General features: G+C 44.5%; 1 protein-coding gene across 1 annotated transcript; it reads left to right on the top strand.

Annotated features, from left to right (window-relative positions):
• The first annotated feature begins 11,650 nt into the window (after nucleotides 1-11,650).
• ITPRIPL2 (ITPRIP like 2) lies at nucleotides 11,651-20,726 on the top strand. Its single transcript, XM_085628852.1, has one exon. The coding sequence runs from the start codon at nucleotides 11,904-11,906 to the stop codon at nucleotides 13,380-13,382; it is 1,479 nt and encodes a 492-aa protein (XP_085484978.1). The 5' UTR covers nucleotides 11,651-11,903; the 3' UTR covers nucleotides 13,383-20,726.
• The last annotated feature ends 487 nt before the right edge of the window (nucleotides 20,727-21,213 follow it).

Here is a 21,213-nt window from a genome sequence, read left to right on the forward strand (position 1 = left end):
TTGGGCAGGGGGAGGGGATCCAGGGGAGAATCCTAGCAGCGTTGTGAACAGTGGAGCTAGGATATTTAGAACCATCTAACCATGAGGGGGTTGGAGAATGTGTACTCTCGTGAAGACTGTGCTGTCGCAACTCGTTAGCAGTGGAACTGATAATCTGAGTGGAGGTAGCTAGCGGGGGACACTTCGGAACAGATGCAGGGTCCGTGGCTGGTGGACCATCCCACAGTGAGAGGGAGGTAGCATGTGGACTCTCATAAAGGCTGTGCTGTAGCAGCTCGTTAACAGTGGAATTATTCATCAGAGTGGAAGTAACTAGCAGGGGGCCCTTCGGAACAGATGTAGGGTTTGCGTCTGGTGGTGGAGAGGCTGGAGACAGAATTTGCACGGTCCGGGGAACCCTTGAGGGGCCATCGACTCCCAGGGGGGCGGCACTGAAATTGGCAACTGTCTTCAAGAGGGTGGGGAAAAGGTTGTCAAACAACAAAAGATTGTGGTCAGAAGCTTGGATAAGAATGGTTCCATTTTTGTAAAGAGAGATGGTGGCTTCAGCTCTAAAGGCTGAGGAGGGCGCAACTAACAAGCTAAGACCATGAGGAGTTTTATGGGATGTGGAGATCTTGAGAATAGAGTAAATGGTCTTCCGCCATTGAGCATGCCGTTTAGTGTATAGGATGAGATCATTTATGACAGCACTTTTATTAATGGAGAAGAAGAGTTCTGAAATCAGAGTTTCTGGATGGGTTTTGAGTAGTCTATGTTTAAAGTTTTTTGCAGCATTTTTTGAGAGGTTTGGGGGATACATGATTCTGAACGCGTTCTGGCCGGCCAGCTCTAGGTTGGGAGAGATGCGATTCGTATGTCTTGGCACCATACCACACCCGCCATGTCTCCAAACCAAGGTAGCCTACAGAAGCAAATCGACTGGGCATACGTGTGCGTCGATGCAAGGTGTACTAACACCAATGGGAGCAGCTAACCAGGGCTGAAAGATCGGAAGCTGGTGTGCAATTGCACCCCACTTACTCGCTACGCAATAGAGACCTACTTGAAGACAACACACACTCAAGTACCTTATGGTAGGCCAATAAGGGAGGTCAGATTGTCCTAGAAAAGACATTGGACATTATCCTGGACCTTAGTGGGTAGAAGGGAATCCAGGAGTTTACATCTTCAGCTGGTAGGTAGTACAGGCAGGCCGTTTCATATAAGCCCTTAGAGGAAATAGCCATCTCCACTCTGCGCTGATAGGGCAGGCTAAGCCAGCTCCTGAGTGGGATACAAGAGGAAGAACCGACTCCAAGATGGCCGCCAAATGCTGGGAATGGATCAGTCCCATTTCTCATTCCATGGAAGGCCTACCAAGTGATCAAGGAAGGGGGCGTTTGCTTCAGCTCCCGAGGGAGGGGGCCAAAATGGATACCAAACTTCCCCAGAGACTAATAAAAGCAACAAAATGGCCGTCCATCCACTAATAAACAAACTGAGCTCAGGGCAATCAAGCGAGCTCTGGCAGGAAGGTGGGTAGATCTGTACCCATATGCCAGTCTCTCCTTCACCACACCAGACAGCGGCAGGCAGCAAAGTCAGCAAGGGTAGTCACACTGACCGCAAGCTAACAGTCCCCACGCACTCATCACTCCACAGCGATCACCTGATCTCGATGTGTTGTTCAGATTCCCATATATTCAGGTCCTTAAAACGGGTCTCTAAAAGTGGTGGAATATTAGCCAAATGCGTTTGATTTACATTCAATATAAATGTAATCCTAATTTTTCAAAGATAAATGTTCAAAATCAATGTCTAGACTAGCCACTAAAATTGCCAGGCTAATACATAAAGGCAGTTTACCTCTATTAAATACAGTGTTAATTTTCGGTTTTAAGGATGTACTTGTCAGCATTGCAGAAATGAGGAACAATAGTGAGAAATGCACTCAGTTATACCCAAAATAAAAAAAAATAAAAAAAATAACAGAATGGCTTTGATTTAGTGAAGAGTGTATTCCCTGTACCTAGAGTGAGATCCCTTTCATGGCTGAAAGTCGTTTTCACAAGGTGTGGCATTATCCTGGATGAACAACTGCATAGCAGTTGGTGGTGACCTACTAAATCCATATAGTTGGCCACTGTTTGGAGAGGGAATAAGAGCATAAAAAGATATGGACTAGAAGACGGACCAAAATGCTTACCAGTTGCTGAAATCATTTAAAACATTTCATCCATCACTGTTCTGTATATATCAGATTAGCTACCTGATAGGCAGTAATCTTTCTTGGTGGAAGTGAGAGTTTATAGGGATGTAGAACTCACTCAGAGGTAGGAGACCTCCCTGTCCTCCACTCCTGCCGCCACATGCAGATCACTCTTTTTTGGCTGACAATTCCACTACTTTTCGTTTAACACTTCAGCTACTGGATGGTTATAGAGACTAAAGTGTTCCATCATCAACCAATAGAAGTTATTTGTCCAATGAGAAAACAAGGATGGAATAGCTGTTCATTCTTCACTCTTTTCTCCATTTTGAATTAGATTTTTTTCAACACGGGCCTAAAAATCAAAGCCCCGAACACTATGGGACTGGCAATCTCGTTCTGTGTTCAAACCCCAGTTTGTGCCCAAAACGGGATTACAATCTGGGTGCAAACCCTGGATGTTTGTGGCCACTATTTGCTGTAAATCGTAGAAGTAAATAGTGCACACATTTGAAACTAATAGGACATAAGTTCTGTTTGCACATGTCAGAATGGGGGGATAACTTGTGCTATTAGCATTTTATTATCCTTTAGGGGGTGTCAAACTCGGAATGGGGCAAAATGTACAGCTGCAAAACTGCACCAAGTGCTCATGCAGGTTAGGGAGTGCAAAGATTTTACCTATATTTTGCAGACACAGTATGACCCAGACCTAAACGGATCTGTAATCTGCTTCCATATTCCCCTCCATGACCATACATATTTTTGTCTGCACGCCCCTTTTTACAGCACGGAGTAAAGATCTGTGAAGGGTTGAAGCCTACTGAGATCCGTGTATGCAATCACATGGAAGCTTGCTGATCGAAATGACTGAAGGGTTTTGTACAATGCAATTTGACTTGATAGGGCACCAGTAGCATTGAGTCAATGACCTCTCACACTTGTACTTTGGTATTTTGTGTGGTAAATATCACATTCAGCAAATAACACAAGCATTTAATAGCTAAAGTGGACCACAAACATGCGGTATTTATTACAAGTGATAAACAGCATTTTTTGAAACACATCATATATAAGTCACTATATAATAACTAATTTCAGGGCTCTGACTACACTAGATAAGTGCATCGGGAGAGACGTGAATGCTCTGCCAAGGGAGTGGGGTAGAGTGTAGATCAGTTAGACTCGCATGGCTAAGGATGTGGAATTTGCGCATATAATAAGCGAGCAAACAACACGAGTCAGCTGCCAGCTTTACAATTACTATATGGAAAGTTTGATACTGTAAGCTGCGAGCAAGGCACGTTGGCAACCCAAACAGATTTCATAAAGCAATGCACGCGGTATTAAAAGCAACAAGTAAGGAGTTTTAGAAAGAAGTAACACAGTGAGTTCAAGCAGCGGGACAGCCCTGCACACTCCGAACAGCCTGGCACAGAAGTAATTAGACGATATAAGCAGAGCATCCTAGGCGGGGTTCAGCTTTGGCGGCTCCCCACGCCCCCTGCAGCCCCTGCCCTCCCCGGAGGGATGACACAAGCTCCGGCTGCTCTCCAGTCCCAGACTTCGGCATTTCCTCCCAGCGCTGGGGATAAGTGACGCGGCGCCTTTTTTTCCCGCGGAAGAGGAAGTTTCAAAAACTGCCACTGAGCTCGGCAGCCGCCGGAGGAGGGAGCGCCCGCCATCTGTGCCCTGCACCCTCCGCCCTTGCAGTACCAAGGATCACTTCTCCGCGTGAGGTCATCACACCCCAACAATTATTTAAACCGCCATACATTTCACTCAAACAGGTCAGCGTCAAGTGCCACCTAAGCATTATTTCATAAGCTGTTTCTTTGTATGCTCAGAGATAAGATTTTGATCTTCCCCCCATTTATTTATTTATTTTATTTTGAAAGTTTTATATAGCGCGAACTTGACCACCTAGGGTATCAGAGAGCTTTACAGATTATGCATCATAAGGTAAAAAGGCATACAGACAGAATAACTAAAATGACAAAATTCAAAGTCAAAATTATCAGCAATCTCCTGAGGCACAGCAAAACACATCATAAACAACAGAGGGAGCAAAAAGGTAGCAGTCTAGAATTGTCCAACCGACTCATGAACAGGGTGGCTGGGGAACAAACAACGGGAATGAACCCAGAATCAAAGGAAGGTGCCAGGCTAAGGCAGAAATGCCTTCATCAGCAGCCCCTTGACTTCTTTTTGAAGAAGACAGTAGATGGGTTCACCCTGACTTCAGGGGGAAGGGAGTTCCAGATCCTCAGAGCAATCCCTGAGAAGGCTCGGTTATAGGTCTTTTTTGTTGTTGAATTTTTTAGGTTTAAGCAAGAGAGAGCTGGCGCTTCTGGAGGCTCTAGAACAACAGGACAGTTCCAGTTTCTGCGCAGGGTACAATGGCGTCTTGAAGTGGATGGCTTTGTGAGCCATGCATGCAATTTTTAACTGTATCCGAGCTTCATATGGCAGCCAATTCAGTTCCCGTAAGTCCGGGGAGATAAGGTGGTATTTTTTTGTGCCAGTTAAGAGCCTGACAGCAGAGTTGAGGGTAGCCCTAAGAGGAGCCATCCTAACTCTGGGCAGGCCACCAAGTGTTGCACTACCATTGTCCAGCTTTGAGATCACTAATGCTTGAACTGCAAACTTTAGGTCATGAGCATGGAGGAAAGGTTTGAGCTTCCTAATTAAGCTGTGTTAAAAGTTCGCTCCTTTGGTGAGGGAACTGATGTGCTTCTGCATGTTCAGGCTTTTGTCTAGAATGATGCTCAGAGATGATGCCGAATCTACAAGGTGCAGTTTGCAGTTAAGGGCCGTCAGCTGATTCAACCATTGCTCCATGACGAGGGATTGGTTGTGGGGTGAGATCAGTAGGAATTCCGTTTTAAGAGCATCTAGCTTCAAGTGATTGCAGGTCAGCCATCTTTGTGTTTCCAGCAGGACTGAATTGAGGGACTGGATGTCTTTGGGGGAGGCAATCTTCAGGTAGTTGGGTATCATCCGCATACATATGATAGCGAATGCTGGATGATTTTAAGATTTCGGTCAGAGGCTCCATAAACAGGTTAAAGAGCGTTGGGGACAATGATGACCCTTGTGGCACCCCCAAGGTGACTGCTGCAGGGTGGGACAAGGATTGGTTCACCCTGAAGCTTTGGGATCTGTTATGAAGGAAGGACGAGAACCAGCTTAAAACCGGCCCAGACAGCCCCATCCTGTGCTCTAGGAGGTCAATTAGGTGATCATGTTTGACAGTATCAAATGCTGACGAAAGGTCCAGCAGGATCAGTAAACAGGACTCATTGTGATCCAGCATTCTAAGTGCATCATCCATGATGTGCGTTAACGCCAACTCTGTACTATGACCTGGACGGAAACCAGATTGGCATTGATCCAGGAGTTGGAAATGGTCAATGTGATGGCAAAGTTTGGCAAGCACACATCTCTCCAAGAGTTTTGCCAAGGTGGGGATAGTAGTGATTGGGCGAAAGTTAAGAAGGTCCGTGGGATCCGCATTTGGTTTCTTTAGGATTGGGGTAACTTGACCTGCTTTAAGATAATCTGGAATAGCCACTTGCATAAGAGAAGCAGTGACGATTGTCGTCCAAAGAGTTAGTAAGGCGGATCTCACTTACGGGAACATGTTCGATGGCAGGGGCACGTTGTAATGATTGGAGGGTTTAAAGGTCACCAGCATTTTGTGTAGTGTGTATTCATCCACAGTTTGGAACAGATTCCAGGATGCATTGTTTTTGAGGAGGCAGGGCTGTGAGAGTTCAGTGATATTCAACTCTGAGGGGCTCGAAATTAGATCATGGGCCGAACGTAGTTCAGATTTGATCTTAATAGTCTTCTCCGTGAAGAAAACAGCAAATTCTTCACAGTTCGGCAATGTTCCTTGACGTGGGGCCGATAGGTTAGGATGATTATTAGATTGGGACTTGATGATTTCGAACTGATTTTTCGGACGGTTTTTTGCTTGGTCTAGTTGAGTTCTGAAGAAGGTAGCCTTTGAAAATCTAATGCGTTTGTTGTATGTGCTTCGCAAGGATCTCAGGTGACAAAGATGTTCAAGGGAGGGATATGATCGCCACTTCCTTTCTGCAGGTCTTAAATTCCTTTTTTTGGCATTAAGACTATCATTGAACCATGGTTTGGAGAGCTTAGCCAACACTCTTTTAAGCAGAAGTGGTGCCACTGAGTCAAATACATTAAGCATTGCATAGTTATAGTGGGCCGTCACGTCATGGACATCATACATGTTCAAAGGGGGGTGCAAGATGTTATCACAGATCTCCATCAGGTCTTGCGAGTTGATGTTCCGTAAACATCTTTTGAACTGTTTTGGGTTTTTAGGTTGGGATCTGTTTGCTCTTACCAATTCAAGGATGAGGAAGGTGATGCAATAGTGGTCAGTCCAGTCACAAGGAAGGATCGCCTCCAAGCTGAAGGATGTGGGCTTACCAATGACAAGATCTAACGTTGCTCCTTTGATATGTGTAGGGCTGTCACATATTTGGATAAAGTTAAGGTCAAGTAGGAAGGATTTGAGGCTATTGACCAGCACATTGTTTACATAATTCCAGTGGAGGTTGAAATCCCCCAGGAAGATCTGAGTGCCGTGAAACTCCGCGTTGGCCGAAATAATATCCATGATCTGTTCTGTGAAGGGAAGGTTTTTACGAGGAGGGTGGTAGAACGCGTGCAGTTTGTGAGAGTGATTGTTGCCCCAAGTCACTTCAATACAAAGGTATTCACAAGAGGGCAGGAGGTCGGCATGAATGACTTTCACTAGTAGATTACTACGATGTACTCATGCAATGCCTCCCCCGTGACCACTGGTTCTGTCCAACCTAATGATATCAAAGTTGGGAGGCATTAGAAGGTCAAGGATGGGAGCAGCTGAGTCATTTAGAAAGGTTTCCGTCAGCATTACAAGGTCAAGATCCTGGACCAGAATGAGATCGGCAATATCTGCAGCGTGTTTAACAGCCGATCTGCAGTTTAGGAGTGCGCATTTGAGACTGACGGGGGTGTCCTTTGGTGGCGGTAGAGTGGGGGTGACTATCGTGAGGTTGTTCTCATTTAAAGTTCTTAAGTTTGGCCTGGTTATCCTGAAGGGATCCGTAGGGATAGATTAAATTGCATGCAAGTTTGAAGGGGGGGCGGGAAGTACCAGTTCGTATGAAAGTAGTAGAGAATAAATATCGCTAACAGACAGGGAGGCCCTACACCTGGAGGGTCGAGGGGGGTCATTAGGGTGCGGAGCGGAGGGACAGCTAGTGGGTGAGTGTGTGGATGGGATGCAGTTCGCCTAGGGTAGTGGGGGGAAGGGCGCCAGGAGCAACCACAGTCAGAGCGCGAGCGTAGATGGAGATTGGTCAAAAAGGAGCCACTTAATCGGGAGTTAACTAACAGATCCTCAGAGATGAGTGATAGGCTATGAACATCTGCCTTAATATGAAGTAGGGAGAGTGCAATCTCGTTAAGTCAAGCTTCCAATGAAGTGTGTGAGTGGGGATGTGAGGATGGGTACCGGGAGCCCTGCGGCAGAGGATAGCTAGTGAGGGAAGGGGAAAGTGAGGTAGGTGGCGACTGAGTGGGCCCCGGGGCAGGGGATTCATGTAAATGGAACTGTGTGCTGAGGGGAATGTGTAGGATGGGGGAGGAGGGGATGGACAGCAGGGGACCACTGTCAGCCTGTCGGCCCATGACAAGATTGTGGGTTGGGCAGGGGGAGGGGATCCAGGGGAGAATCCTAGCAGCGTTGTGAACAGTGGAGCTAGGATATTTAGAACCATCTAACCATGAGGGGGTTGGAGAATGTGTACTCTCGTGAAGACTGTGCTGTCGCAACTCGTTAGCAGTGGAACTGATAATCTGAGTGGAGGTAGCTAGCGGGGGACACTTCGGAACAGATGCAGGGTCCGTGGCTGGTGGACCATCCCACAGTGAGAGGGAGGTAGCATGTGGACTCTCATAAAGGCTGTGCTGTAGCAGCTCGTTAACAGTGGAATTATTCATCAGAGTGGAAGTAACTAGCAGGGGGCCCTTCGGAACAGATGTAGGGTTTGCGTCTGGTGGTGGAGAGGCTGGAGACAGAATTTGCACGGTCCGGGGAACCCTTGAGGGGCCATCGACTCCCAGGGGGGCGGCACTGAAATTGGCAACTGTCTTCAAGAGGGTGGGGAAAAGGTTGTCAAACAACAAAAGATTGTGGTCAGAAGCTTGGATAAGAATGGTTCCATTTTTGTAAAGAGAGATGGTGGCTTCAGCTCTAAAGGCTGAGGAGGGCGCAACTAACAAGCTAAGACCATGAGGAGTTTTATGGGATGTGGAGATCTTGAGAATAGAGTAAATGGTCTTCCGCCATTGAGCATGCCGTTTAGTGTATAGGATGAGATCATTTATGACAGCACTTTTATTAATGGAGAAGAAGAGTTCTGAAATCAGAGTTTCTGGATGGGTTTTGAGTAGTCTATGTTTAAAGTTTTTTGCAGCATTTTTTGAGAGGTTTGGGGGATACATGATTCTGAACGCGTTCTGGCCGGCCAGCTCTAGGTTGGGAGAGATGCGATTCGTATGTCTTGGCACCATACCACACCCGCCATGTCTCCAAACCAAGGTAGCCTACAGAAGCAAATCGACTGGGCATACGTGTGCGTCGATGCAAGGTGTACTAACACCAATGGGAGCAGCTAACCAGGGCTGAAAGATCGGAAGCTGGTGTGCAATTGCACCCCACTTACTCGCTACGCAATAGAGACCTACTTGAAGACAACACACACTCAAGTACCTTATGGTAGGCCAATAAGGGAGGTCAGATTGTCCTAGAAAAGACATTGGACATTATCCTGGACCTTAGTGGGTAGAAGGGAATCCAGGAGTTTACATCTTCAGCTGGTAGGTAGTACAGGCAGGCCGTTTCATATAAGCCCTTAGAGGAAATAGCCATCTCCACTCTGCGCTGATAGGGCAGGCTAAGCCAGCTCCTGAGTGGGATACAAGAGGAAGAACCGACTCCAAGATGGCCGCCAAATGCTGGGAATGGATCAGTCCCATTTCTCATTCCATGGAAGGCCTACCAAGTGATCAAGGAAGGGGGCGTTTGCTTCAGCTCCCGAGGGAGGGGGCCAAAATGGATACCAAACTTCCCCAGAGACTAATAAAAGCAACAAAATGGCCGTCCATCCACTAATAAACAAACTGAGCTCAGGGCAATCAAGCGAGCTCTGGCAGGAAGGTGGGTAGATCTGTACCCATATGCCAGTCTCTCCTTCACCACACCAGACAGCGGCAGGCAGCAAAGTCAGCAAGGGTAGTCACACTGACCGCAAGCTAACAGTCCCCACGCACTCATCACTCCACAGCGATCACCTGATCTCGATGTGTTGTTCAGATTCCCATATATTCAGGTCCTTAAAACGGGTCTCTAAAAGTGGTGGAATATTAGCCAAATGCGTTTGATTTACATTCAATATAAATGTAATCCTAATTTTTCAAAGATAAATGTTCAAAATCAATGTCTAGACTAGCCACTAAAATTGCCAGGCTAATACATAAAGGCAGTTTACCTCTATTAAATACAGTGTTAATTTTCGGTTTTAAGGATGTACTTGTCAGCATTGCAGAAATGAGGAACAATAGTGAGAAATGCACTCAGTTATACCCAAAATAAAAAAAAATAAAAAAAATAACAGAATGGCTTTGATTTAGTGAAGAGTGTATTCCCTGTACCTAGAGTGAGATCCCTTTCATGGCTGAAAGTCGTTTTCACAAGGTGTGGCATTATCCTGGATGAACAACTGCATAGCAGTTGGTGGTGACCTACTAAATCCATATAGTTGGCCACTGTTTGGAGAGGGAATAAGAGCATAAAAAGATATGGACTAGAAGACGGACCAAAATGCTTACCAGTTGCTGAAATCATTTAAAACATTTCATCCATCACTGTTCTGTATATATCAGATTAGCTACCTGATAGGCAGTAATCTTTCTTGGTGGAAGTGAGAGTTTATAGGGATGTAGAACTCACTCAGAGGTAGGAGACCTCCCTGTCCTCCACTCCTGCCGCCACATGCAGATCACTCTTTTTTGGCTGACAATTCCACTACTTTTCGTTTAACACTTCAGCTACTGGATGGTTATAGAGACTAAAGTGTTCCATCATCAACCAATAGAAGTTATTTGTCCAATGAGAAAACAAGGATGGAATAGCTGTTCATTCTTCACTCTTTTCTCCATTTTGAATTAGATTTTTTTCAACACGGGCCTAAAAATCAAAGCCCCGAACACTATGGGACTGGCAATCTCGTTCTGTGTTCAAACCCCAGTTTGTGCCCAAAACGGGATTACAATCTGGGTGCAAACCCTGGATGTTTGTGGCCACTATTTGCTGTAAATCGTAGAAGTAAATAGTGCACACATTTGAAACTAATAGGACATAAGTTCTGTTTGCACATGTCAGAATGGGGGGATAACTTGTGCTATTAGCATTTTATTATCCTTTAGGGGGTGTCAAACTCGGAATGGGGCAAAATGTACAGCTGCAAAACTGCACCAAGTGCTCATGCAGGTTAGGGAGTGCAAAGATTTTACCTATATTTTGCAGACACAGTATGACCCAGACCTAAACGGATCTGTAATCTGCTTCCATATTCCCCTCCATGACCATACATATTTTTGTCTGCACGCCCCTTTTTACAGCACGGAGTAAAGATCTGTGAAGGGTTGAAGCCTACTGAGATCCGTGTATGCAATCACATGGAAGCTTGCTGATCGAAATGACTGAAGGGTTTTGTACAATGCAATTTGACTTGATAGGGCACCAGTAGCATTGAGTCAATGACCTCTCACACTTGTACTTTGGTATTTTGTGTGGTAAATATCACATTCAGCAAATAACACAAGCATTTAATAGCTAAAGTGGACCACAAACATGCGGTATTTATTACAAGTGATAAACAGCATTTTTTGAAACACATCATATATAAGTCACTATATAATAACTAATTTCAGGGCTCTGACTACACTAGATAAGTGCATCGGGAGAGACGTGAATGCTCTGCCAAGGGAGTGGGGTAGAGTGTAGATCAGTTAGACTCGCATGGCTAAGGATGTGGAATTTGCGCATATAATAAGCGAGCAAACAACACGAGTCAGCTGCCAGCTTTACAATTACTATATGGAAAGTTTGATACTGTAAGCTGCGAGCAAGGCACGTTGGCAACCCAAACAGATTTCATAAAGCAATGCACGCGGTATTAAAAGCAACAAGTAAGGAGTTTTAGAAAGAAGTAACACAGTGAGTTCAAGCAGCGGGACAGCCCTGCACACTCCGAACAGCCTGGCACAGAAGTAATTAGACGATATAAGCAGAGCATCCTAGGCGGGGTTCAGCTTTGGCGGCTCCCCACGCCCCCTGCAGCCCCTGCCCTCCCCGGAGGGATGACACAAGCTCCGGCTGCTCTCCAGTCCCAGACTTCGGCATTTCCTCCCAGCGCTGGGGATAAGTGACGCGGCGCCTTTTTTTCCCGCGGAAGAGGAAGTTTCAAAAACTGCCACTGAGCTCGGCAGCCGCCGGAGGAGGGAGCGCCCGCCATCTGTGCCCTGCACCCTCCGCCCTTGCAGTACCAAGGATCACTTCTCCGCGTGAGGCTGCCATGCCGCCGCCCTGCGCCCCTCTGCACCGAGGCCCTGCGCGCCTCGCACCATGCCCGCAGCCTACTCGCTGAACCTGCGCGTCTTCTGGAGCCTCGTCCTGTGCCTGAGCGCTGGGGCCCTCTGTCTGCTGCATGGCCTGCGCAAGCAGGGCGGGGAGCGGGACCCCGCGGCCGCCAGCAACTCCTTCCCTCTGCTGGGGGTGTCGGCTCTGCTCCTTCTCTGCTACCTGCTGCTGCGCCACTGCGGGCCACCGACGTCCAGGGCCCCGCCGCCGCGACCCCCTGAGCCCGCCCCCGCCGTGTACCCCCCGGCAGCGCGGAGGGCACTGCTGGAGGCGTACTACGAGCAGCGCCTACGACTCTCCCCGCATCTCCTGGGGCACAGCAAGGCCCATGTGCGGCAGGTGGTGGGCGCGCTGCTCCGGGCGGGCAAGGCGCGGCCGCAGGAGCCTGGGCTGGGCCTGCGCGGAGACTTCGTGACCGTGGGCAGCGCCTACGAGCAGCACAAGGTGTGCAGTCCCGACGGCTTCGACATCCTGGTACCGCTGCGACTGCCTCAGGGGCTGGGAGCCGAGCTGCAGAGAGGACCAGACGGGATATTGTGCCGACTCAGCCCCGCCCCGCGCAGGTCCGAGGCCACCTCCGCTTACGGACACTTTAGTGCGGCCTTCTGCTTGCCGACCTCGAATGGGACGCCCCTGCTGTGCCCAGCCTTGGTGCTGCGCTGGTTCCAGCAGCGGATGCAGCGATGCCTGGGTCTGATCCGCTTCCAGTTTCAGGAGCGCTGCCACATCCGCCTGTCGGCCGGGCCCGAGCAGCACCGCCTCACCCTGCACATCCTGCCCCGCTCAGACTACGTGTGCTGCCACCTTTCCATGGCGGTCCGCCTCATCCCAGCACTGGGCCTGGGCGAGGGACTTTTCCTCACCGTTCAGCCGTGGCCGCAGGGCCTTTTCCTCCCCGCCCACTCGAGGCCTTCTCAAGCCCGCTGGGACCTCAACCTCTCCAGGCTGGAGCAGAAGCTGCTAGGCTGGGCCCGGGAGCAGGCCCCTGCCGACTCATGCCATCTCAAGTGCTTGCAAATCATGAAGGGGGTGCGGGACTTGACCTGCCAGGCCATTGAGGGGCACCTCTCAGCGCAGTTAACTTCTGCCCTCTCCTCATACACACTTAAAACCGTCCTTTACTACCTGCTGCTTCGAGGCTCTTTCCAGGGATGGGCTGAAGCTTTCCTTCTGGAGAGGCTGGAGGACTTCGTACTCTTCCTCAGCCGGGCCTTGCAGAGGCGGGCTCTTATGCACTTTTTCATGGGTAACAGCAACGTGCCCGAGGTGCTGGCCCTACCCAGGTCCCTTAAGGAGGCACCCCCTGTGAACTTGCTGGCCGACTTTGACGCTAGTCTCCTCGAGATGGCTGCACTCCGGCTTCTGGACACATGGTCTCGGATTCCTCAGGTACTCGAAGCCCTCAGTCATCAGCGATATTTACCCAAACTCCCTCCTAGGTGCCATCATACTAGCACCAGCTGAGGAGCTCTCGAATGGCACACCAACGAGCGGCTTTAAAAAGTTCATGTTTGGGTGCACTCTAAAGCCCCTTTTGACAACTTGCTTTTAAGATTCGGACGCCAGCCTCCCAGATATGGTTGCTCTCCAACCCATTGACTCTTTGGATTAGATTTCTAGGTACTGACACTCAAAGCATGCACTTATCAGTAGAACTTGCCGAAAAATTAAGTCTCGCTATCACCAGCTAAGGGGCATTTATGAGGGAGCAAAAAAAGGGCACAAATAGGGCCGAGAAAATAACCTTTTGGACCAAAAGGACGTTGAGGAAAACAACATAATGGTGAATGAGACGCCAGGAATAATTTGGGATAAAGGAAAGTAAGTTTGACATGTGGCAAAGGCACTTAAAGAAGCAAAGGAAAATAACGCAGAAGTTACATACATTCTTATGTTAAGCAAATGGCACCACGTTGATTGCTAGCTAGACACGTTTGAGAGGGAAAAATAACGAGTACCATCGGGCAGCATGGCTTTGAATGCCAATTTTCGAACAAAGAAGCATTGAAGGAAAAATAACTCGACAGTGACGTGCTGCCACGTGCTTTTTAAGGACCAGGAGAACGCAAGGAGAAGTTGCACATTGCGTCACGTTTTCATAAGCATTCATTTGTATGTACGAGCCTATGGAAAAGCAACAGATGCATGGCATGTAATGCACACAGCGGCGTCTCTAGAAGCAAATATTAGGGGAGGGGTACACATTGGGCAAGTGATAAAACTGGCGTGGCCACCTACAAAGGGCAGTCGTGAAGTGCGTCTTTATATACACACAACTTGAGAGACCATGATGTTTGTGCACTTCTGAGTGACGGAGCTGATGCAAGGGGGAGCAGGCAGGGGCAGATGCAGAAGGTTTTTATTGTTTTTCTGAAGAGTGAGTATTAGGGATGATTCTTCCTTGAAACCTGTAGGTAGCCCACTAGTTGTATCAGTCGTCCAGTGTATATATGTGTGCGTACATGTTTGCTTAAAATGTTTAAATCTGACTTTCTGTGCATATATCTGTAGATGTAAACCTATGTAGACAGACTTAAACACTTTAAGCATACAGAGTACCTGCACTTCTATTTTTCCATTTCAAGCACTGGGTAAACGGAAAATGTTTGACACAACATTGGTGCAATGTAGGCCGAAAGGAAGGAAAACTAGCAGATCATAATGACATGATTGGTTATAAAAAGCATGATAGCAAAATACTTTGCTGTATGCCCAATATTGTGCGTAAATATTGCTTTTGCTTGGATGGGATACAGGGCCATATGTTGCAACTTAAAAGATCCACCCTCCTGAGTTGAAGCCCAGCCATTTTTTTTACTGGTTTGAAGTATGTTTCTTTATGGAAAAACCAAAGCAATAATACTTACTAAAATGTACGTTCATGGTTAGTAGTTGATTGAGGATATTGCAGGTTATTTCACGGTTGGTTTGTCATAGTATGTTTATATAAAGTTTTTAATACCAAAGGAATCGTATTCAGGGACCCACATGTTACTGTGCTAGGGTACAATTGTGCATTAAACAGTTCTGGAGTATCTTGAACTAACTCATCACCGAGGAAGGTATTGCAGGGTGCTGTTAAAATCTGCAAAGTCGACTAAGTTGTATATTATTCGAGGAGTAGATTCATTTTTTGCTTTTTTAATTTTTTTTTACAAGTGAGTATATTGATGAATGTAATTTCAAGTTTTGTTAACTTTTGTGCAATAATTGATCACAGAAGTGAAAAATAATTTGTACATTGTATAATTGAAAGAAATAGCACTTTATTTCGGACAGTGATTTCAACTGTCAAACCTTTCGTTCTGACTCTCGTAGACATTTTATGACTCAGTATTGATGCCAGTGAGCTAACTTGAAATGTCTATGTATTGCAGTCCAAAGTGTTTAAACAATACTACAGTGTTACAAATTACCTCACAGAAAATACCTTGAGTTTAAGGGGGGGGTTACAAAGATGTGGTTTGTGGTCTCTGCAGTGTCTTCAGGTTCTCATTATTTAAATTCCACTTTCAAGTTTAACTAGAAGATAATTATCCGGAAACTAAGTTTGACATCCTGAGGCAATAGTGTGTGAAGTAGGTCATGTCAGTATTCTAGATCCATAAAGCTAAGGTGCTCTTTCTGACGTGCTGTTTTTTTCTTTTGAAGCACGTGTGTGTATTTTTCTTTGTTTTTGTTAACCTTTTAAAGTCTACTGGATCTTTATGTTGTAAGATGATTGGTGTCAACAATTGTACTATGCTGTTTAACTCAGGGTTTGTGGTACAATGGATTTTTCAGAGACTAAACTATGGCTTGAGATAAGATTTCCCCATAAAAAGTGCCTTGGATCCTATATTGCAAGGGGCTAAATATAAAAGAGTAATGTAATCTTTTTGTGATGTTAGACCATCACAATGCAGCTGATTGTCAGAATGGTTTATATTGTAATGATAATGTGATAGTCCAGACTAGACCCACCCAGGCAGCCAGTGAATATAATTATTTCTAATACAAAGATTATGTATGGTGCCAAGCTGTCCAGTTTCTGTTTTCACAATATGCTGTGTTTATTACTTTTGAATTTTTTTTTGATTGCTTTATCTAAAGTTTTCCCAGGAGGCACTTCCTGTATTCAATGCCCTCTACATGCTAAGGAACCTCGCTGGAGTTGCTGCAGAGCCCATCTCACATTCTTATATCATCCCATCTAGTTAGATGACTCAACTTGAGCAGAAAAGTGATCCCCTCTTGTGTAGTAATTCGAATATGACACTTGTTGTCCCCCCTCACCCTCCCATTTTATGCACACTTATGTGCACAAGCCTTTCCGCATAGTCTGCATTAAGACACATTTTGGGGAATGTATAGAGAATGAATATTTTTTTGTTCTTCTCTGAACCAAAAGACCACCCAGAAGCTTACCATTGTTTATAAGAGATTAAAAACACAATGTTCTCATGTGAGAGCCTGACCAACATGTGGGACAAAGCCCCTGTTTCATTTTTGTAAACAAGCTAATCCTTTTTTGTGCAGGTTTCTTGGTCATGTAGATAGTTGCAGTGTTTCCTGTTACTGAGAGGTGCTTTTGCATAACTTCTGCTTTCTTGGCGACCATTTCTATTTTATGTTTGAGAGGAAGAATGTATCCGGATGGAATTACACACACATTTGTGTTAGTTGAATATATGGAGTTACTTGCTTTGGTATTTCGTGATATGCTGGACACTTACTTCCTTATAAGGCCCCTTACACTAAACATACTAGTGTGGAAAATACTTGCAGCCTTGTGGCTATGAAACATTGTGCATTCTTGCAGCACAACTAAGTTAGTCCAAAAAAACAATACTGACTTTGATGTCATCCATGTTAAATTACCTCTAGTGTGCTGAATAGACCTGCAAGTTCAAAGAAAAACAACAGTGGTGTTTTGAGCTTTAACTTACAGGTGTTGTTTTCAGCTGCACTGCATAGAGGCCACATTTGACTTTCATGTTATGACTGGTCTAGGCATAAACAAGATTGTGCTTGAAGATTATTGTAATGCTTTCTAAAATTAGATCGGTCTGCCGTTTTTTCAGTTCAGACAGAAGGACCAGCGGCTTTAGTAGTAAAAGAGGCATGAAAACTATCCAATTCAAAACTTGAATTACCTTCTTAATGCCAGGCTTTCAGACAGGTTATTTGGAAGAGTTGAATATGTTGTCCGTTGCTTTTTCTACCTAAAACCTACTGACTTATTCTTAACGTGCAAGAAAACATTTTTGTTTTTGCAAGGAGTCTTCTGTATTTTCCAGCTCTAATAAAGGACCCCTGTTAAAAAGATATTAGTGGCACATTTTTTGAATCTCTTACAGTTACTTGCCTTTGGACTGTGTTTAAAAACTGTAGATAAGTGATATCTAGTTTTTTTTTTATATGTTCATGTCCGAGAATTGTATCTACTCTAGTGGGAAGAAGTTTACCATGTTAATGACAAAAATATACCAGAGTATTTGTGTGGGTCACACAGCTGCTATCTGGACTTACTCATTGGCACACACATATAACAGATATATATCTGTATAGTGCAAATGGAATGGGCCTGCAAGTGGCATCCACCATATATATTTGAAGCATTGGAAACTGGGTTTGTGAAGCAGCTGTCACTTTCTGAGAAGTCAAACCTGTATCTTCATTGCAGAGATGGTATTTGGTAACATTGGTGTGTAGTAGCCCTGCTATGTATTCGTTAGACTACTACCAGCCAATATATGTTGATGCAAACGAGTATTGCTTATTTAGCTATCTAAAACTATCGTAGTGCTAAGAAATGCTCCCTTTCTGTTTTCTAAAACCCCATTGACTATCAATTTTCACTACCACTGAGAGGGTGTTAGGCACTTTTTTAGGGCCTTTTCTCTCAGTACTCTTCAGATTGCACAGGGCATGCTGCTGAAACTTAGTTTGAATGGCTCAAAGTTATAAATCTTCCTTTTACCACCTGATTTTCACATATGTCTTGTAATTTTTGACCAAAAAATTATTTTCCATTGGATGTGTTTCAGACAGCCAATATAGAATGAGTTGATAGTTGCAGCTTGCCAGTGAAGAAGCCGACTTTAGGTAAAAAAAAATTAAAACATCACAATAAACTCCAGTAACATCATAAGATTGATCTCTATCCTGGCAGTTGTGTAATCTGGTCGGTGTTTGCTGATGAGAAAAACAAGGCTTTTTTTCTGTTTTTAGTACGTTTTACAATCTAATATTTACTCACATGTCTAGAAGTGATTCAGTTTAGTACGCACAATGCTCAAGGATAAGTAAGGGCCTGATTTAGAGTTTGGCGGATGGGTACACCTTTACAAATGTGACTGATGTTCCATCCACCTTATTACAAAATACATGAGATATAATGCACTTGTACCCAAGCAGACAGGATTGCCATCACGTTTGCGATGGAAAACTTGTTTGTCATACTCTAAATTCCGCTCCAAGTCTCTGACCTTGGCCAGAATCACAGAAATGTGCTCACCTAATGGACAACGAGGATGCATATTCACTTCGCTGATTCACAAAAATGGAATTGGGATTATCTGTGTGGGGGAATCTGCTCCCAGGAGAATAAGATGGGCATTCTAGGGTACGTTAACAGACCCAGTAATTGAACACCCACAAATCTTGATAGTTGTATATATTCACAGACTTTAAGCAGGCTTTGTGCCAAGGTTGGAACCTTTTCTAGTTCGTGAGGAGTGAAGTCTGTAGCTGGGATGGCATTAGAGGAACACTCAAAATTGACGGAGATGTTGGGGAATGTGTTTCTCTAGGCAAAATATTTTCCAAAGAAATATATCTTTTTTTAAGTGATTGCACTTTTATGCATAATATTCCTGGACCCACAAATCTATGTCTTTGTACAAACATCTGCATGTGAATAATAATAGAAGGTGCTGGAGCTTCCTTGGAGTACTGTCAAAATTCTTGCAGAATTCTTCGAAAGTCAAAAATGTGCACAAATTATAGGCATATACCTCTAAATTTCTGACTTTCTGCACCCAACTTGTCTTTTCCATTGGAGTTTTGAAGATTGAAATATTAACTTAAAAGTAAGTGCTGCTGTTATATAAAGTGTATGTTTCACTGGAGAGGCTGCAGACAATAGTATGGTTTCTGGAATTCATTTGACAGGATTAAGGGCTCATTTTTAGGTCTCGTCTGATCCAGCACATGCGCTGGTTTGGCCGAGACATTTTGTGTACGGCGTTTCAAAGTGCTGCCTGTGGCCCAAAGCTTGCGTGCACGTGAGCGTGTGCGGCGCCATGTGTCTTTCCTTCGCAGCGCGCGATCGCTTTCGCGGCCGCGTGGCCAAAGCTTGTTTATTTTAATGCTTTAGTCATTCGCGGCCGCGTCACTTTCGTGGCCGCGTGGCCAATGCTTGGAATAACTTGTGTTAATACCGCTCCCTGAAGGCATTTTCCTATGTGAACTTTGCCAGGTAATGCTTGTCAGTTTTCATGTGGATCGATAACTGCAGATTCTGAATTTGCATTCCTAGAAAAGGGAGATAATGCACAGTGTGCTGCATTGTGCAATAATGCAAGGTGTGTAAACAGGAGTGGCACATTAACCGTGCCTCCATTAAGTACTTCGCATGACTTTACTGGATGGGCTGTTAGATTCATGTGGACCGAGAATGAGTCATCTGATGATCTTCAGTTTTTGATGCTAGCTTGCAATTTAGTTGTAATTTACAGAATTATACTAGGAATATCGTAAAGCCTTAATTACAAAAAAACAATTACTGTCGGGATCAAATGGCAAAATAGCAGCAGTATTTTAAAAACGAAGTTGCATACTTCACCCATACATTAATGTGCTTGTGCAAACTTCTTTCATTTCAGTTACAAAGCAAAAGGGGAAAGAAACCATTTTGATTCACGCACTAATTCTTAACTATTTATTGGCGTCAATAGAAGTGCTACAAACATATTTGTTTTCCTAATATACAAAAAGGGATTTGCATTTGTGGAATAAAAAATAGTTACATTTTCATGAAATGCTTTCTCCGTAGACCTCAAATTGTAACCAGACTTTTCTTAAAATTGAATATCCTTTAGAAAGTTTCCAGGACCAGTGCGCTGCTCAGCAAACAATAACAGATGTCTATTTAGGAAAAATACAAATTGCTTGCTTTCATGCATTCAAAAAGTTAAGTTTCAGTATGGGAAGCCCTTGGAAAATTGATTCACAGTTTCTCTCAACCTATTGACAAACTTATTTTGCTTGTTTTCTTATAATAGTTGTGGTGGAGGATATACTGTTTGCCATTTGGCTTTGTTAATAATATTTAACTATTTTCTGGGTTTTGTTGGTGAGTATTTATGTATCCAGTCGAAAGTACTATTGTTGTAGCAATTGCAAATAATTGTATATTTATCTTTTGTAAATCTTTGCCAGTGACAACAGCAGTTCCAATTAGTGCCTTACCCCAGAACATGATGGTTTATTCAAAGTATACGTTTTATTTGGAGCTGAACTTTAAAATGCTTTTTGCTGGATTTTTGCATGTTCGCAAGTCAGCTGTATTTTCAAATAAATGAATAATTTGTACATAGCAGTTTCTAAAAATAGTATGTATTTGTAAATAATTATCACCAGTTCATGGTACCTGGTTTTAAAAATGTTTAACCTATTTTATTCAGGGGCTCTTTTGAAAAGGGGTTTGCTTCCATGTAGAAGTCTCTCTGAATCAATGTTTTTTGTTAAAAAAAATGCACTTGTTTTAATTAAAAAAAAATAGTATTTATAATGTTTTGCCAGTATTAATAAACACAGTTTTGCTAATTGGTTTGAGTCTGAATAATGTTGATCGAAATGAAGACCTACTGCGAGTAGATCTACAAAATCTGTTAGAATTAACTTTTAAATTCCCATTTTTATGTACATGTTAACCATCCTTGCAAGTGCATGTTTGCTTTCCTCATTATTTTGCTGTGAAACCATTTGGACAAATGGGTATTATAGCATGCTGCCAGACCATTTCTCCAGGACTTGGGGTTTGTTAGGAGCACTAGTCGAGGTTAGAGTTTAAATAGTTTCCTTTTCACTGATCCTGGAAACTGATCATACATAAGTTCTTCAAACTACATTGTACACCTCTCTATTGCTGTAGGACTCTATTTGCTTGCTTCTTTTGGGAGACCATCACAGGCCTCAACCTTGCCTGTGTGCCAATAAGATTTATTCAAAGGTCAAGTGGTTTGACCTATTCACCTGCCCCAAGTGGCCAGTAAATGACATTTTCCTTTTTGTGCCCCTTTGAACTTCT

Source organism: Triturus cristatus, chromosome 10 (genome assembly GCF_964204655.1).
Source record: "Triturus cristatus chromosome 10, aTriCri1.1, whole genome shotgun sequence".
Lineage (NCBI taxonomy): Eukaryota > Metazoa > Chordata > Amphibia > Caudata > Salamandridae > Triturus > Triturus cristatus.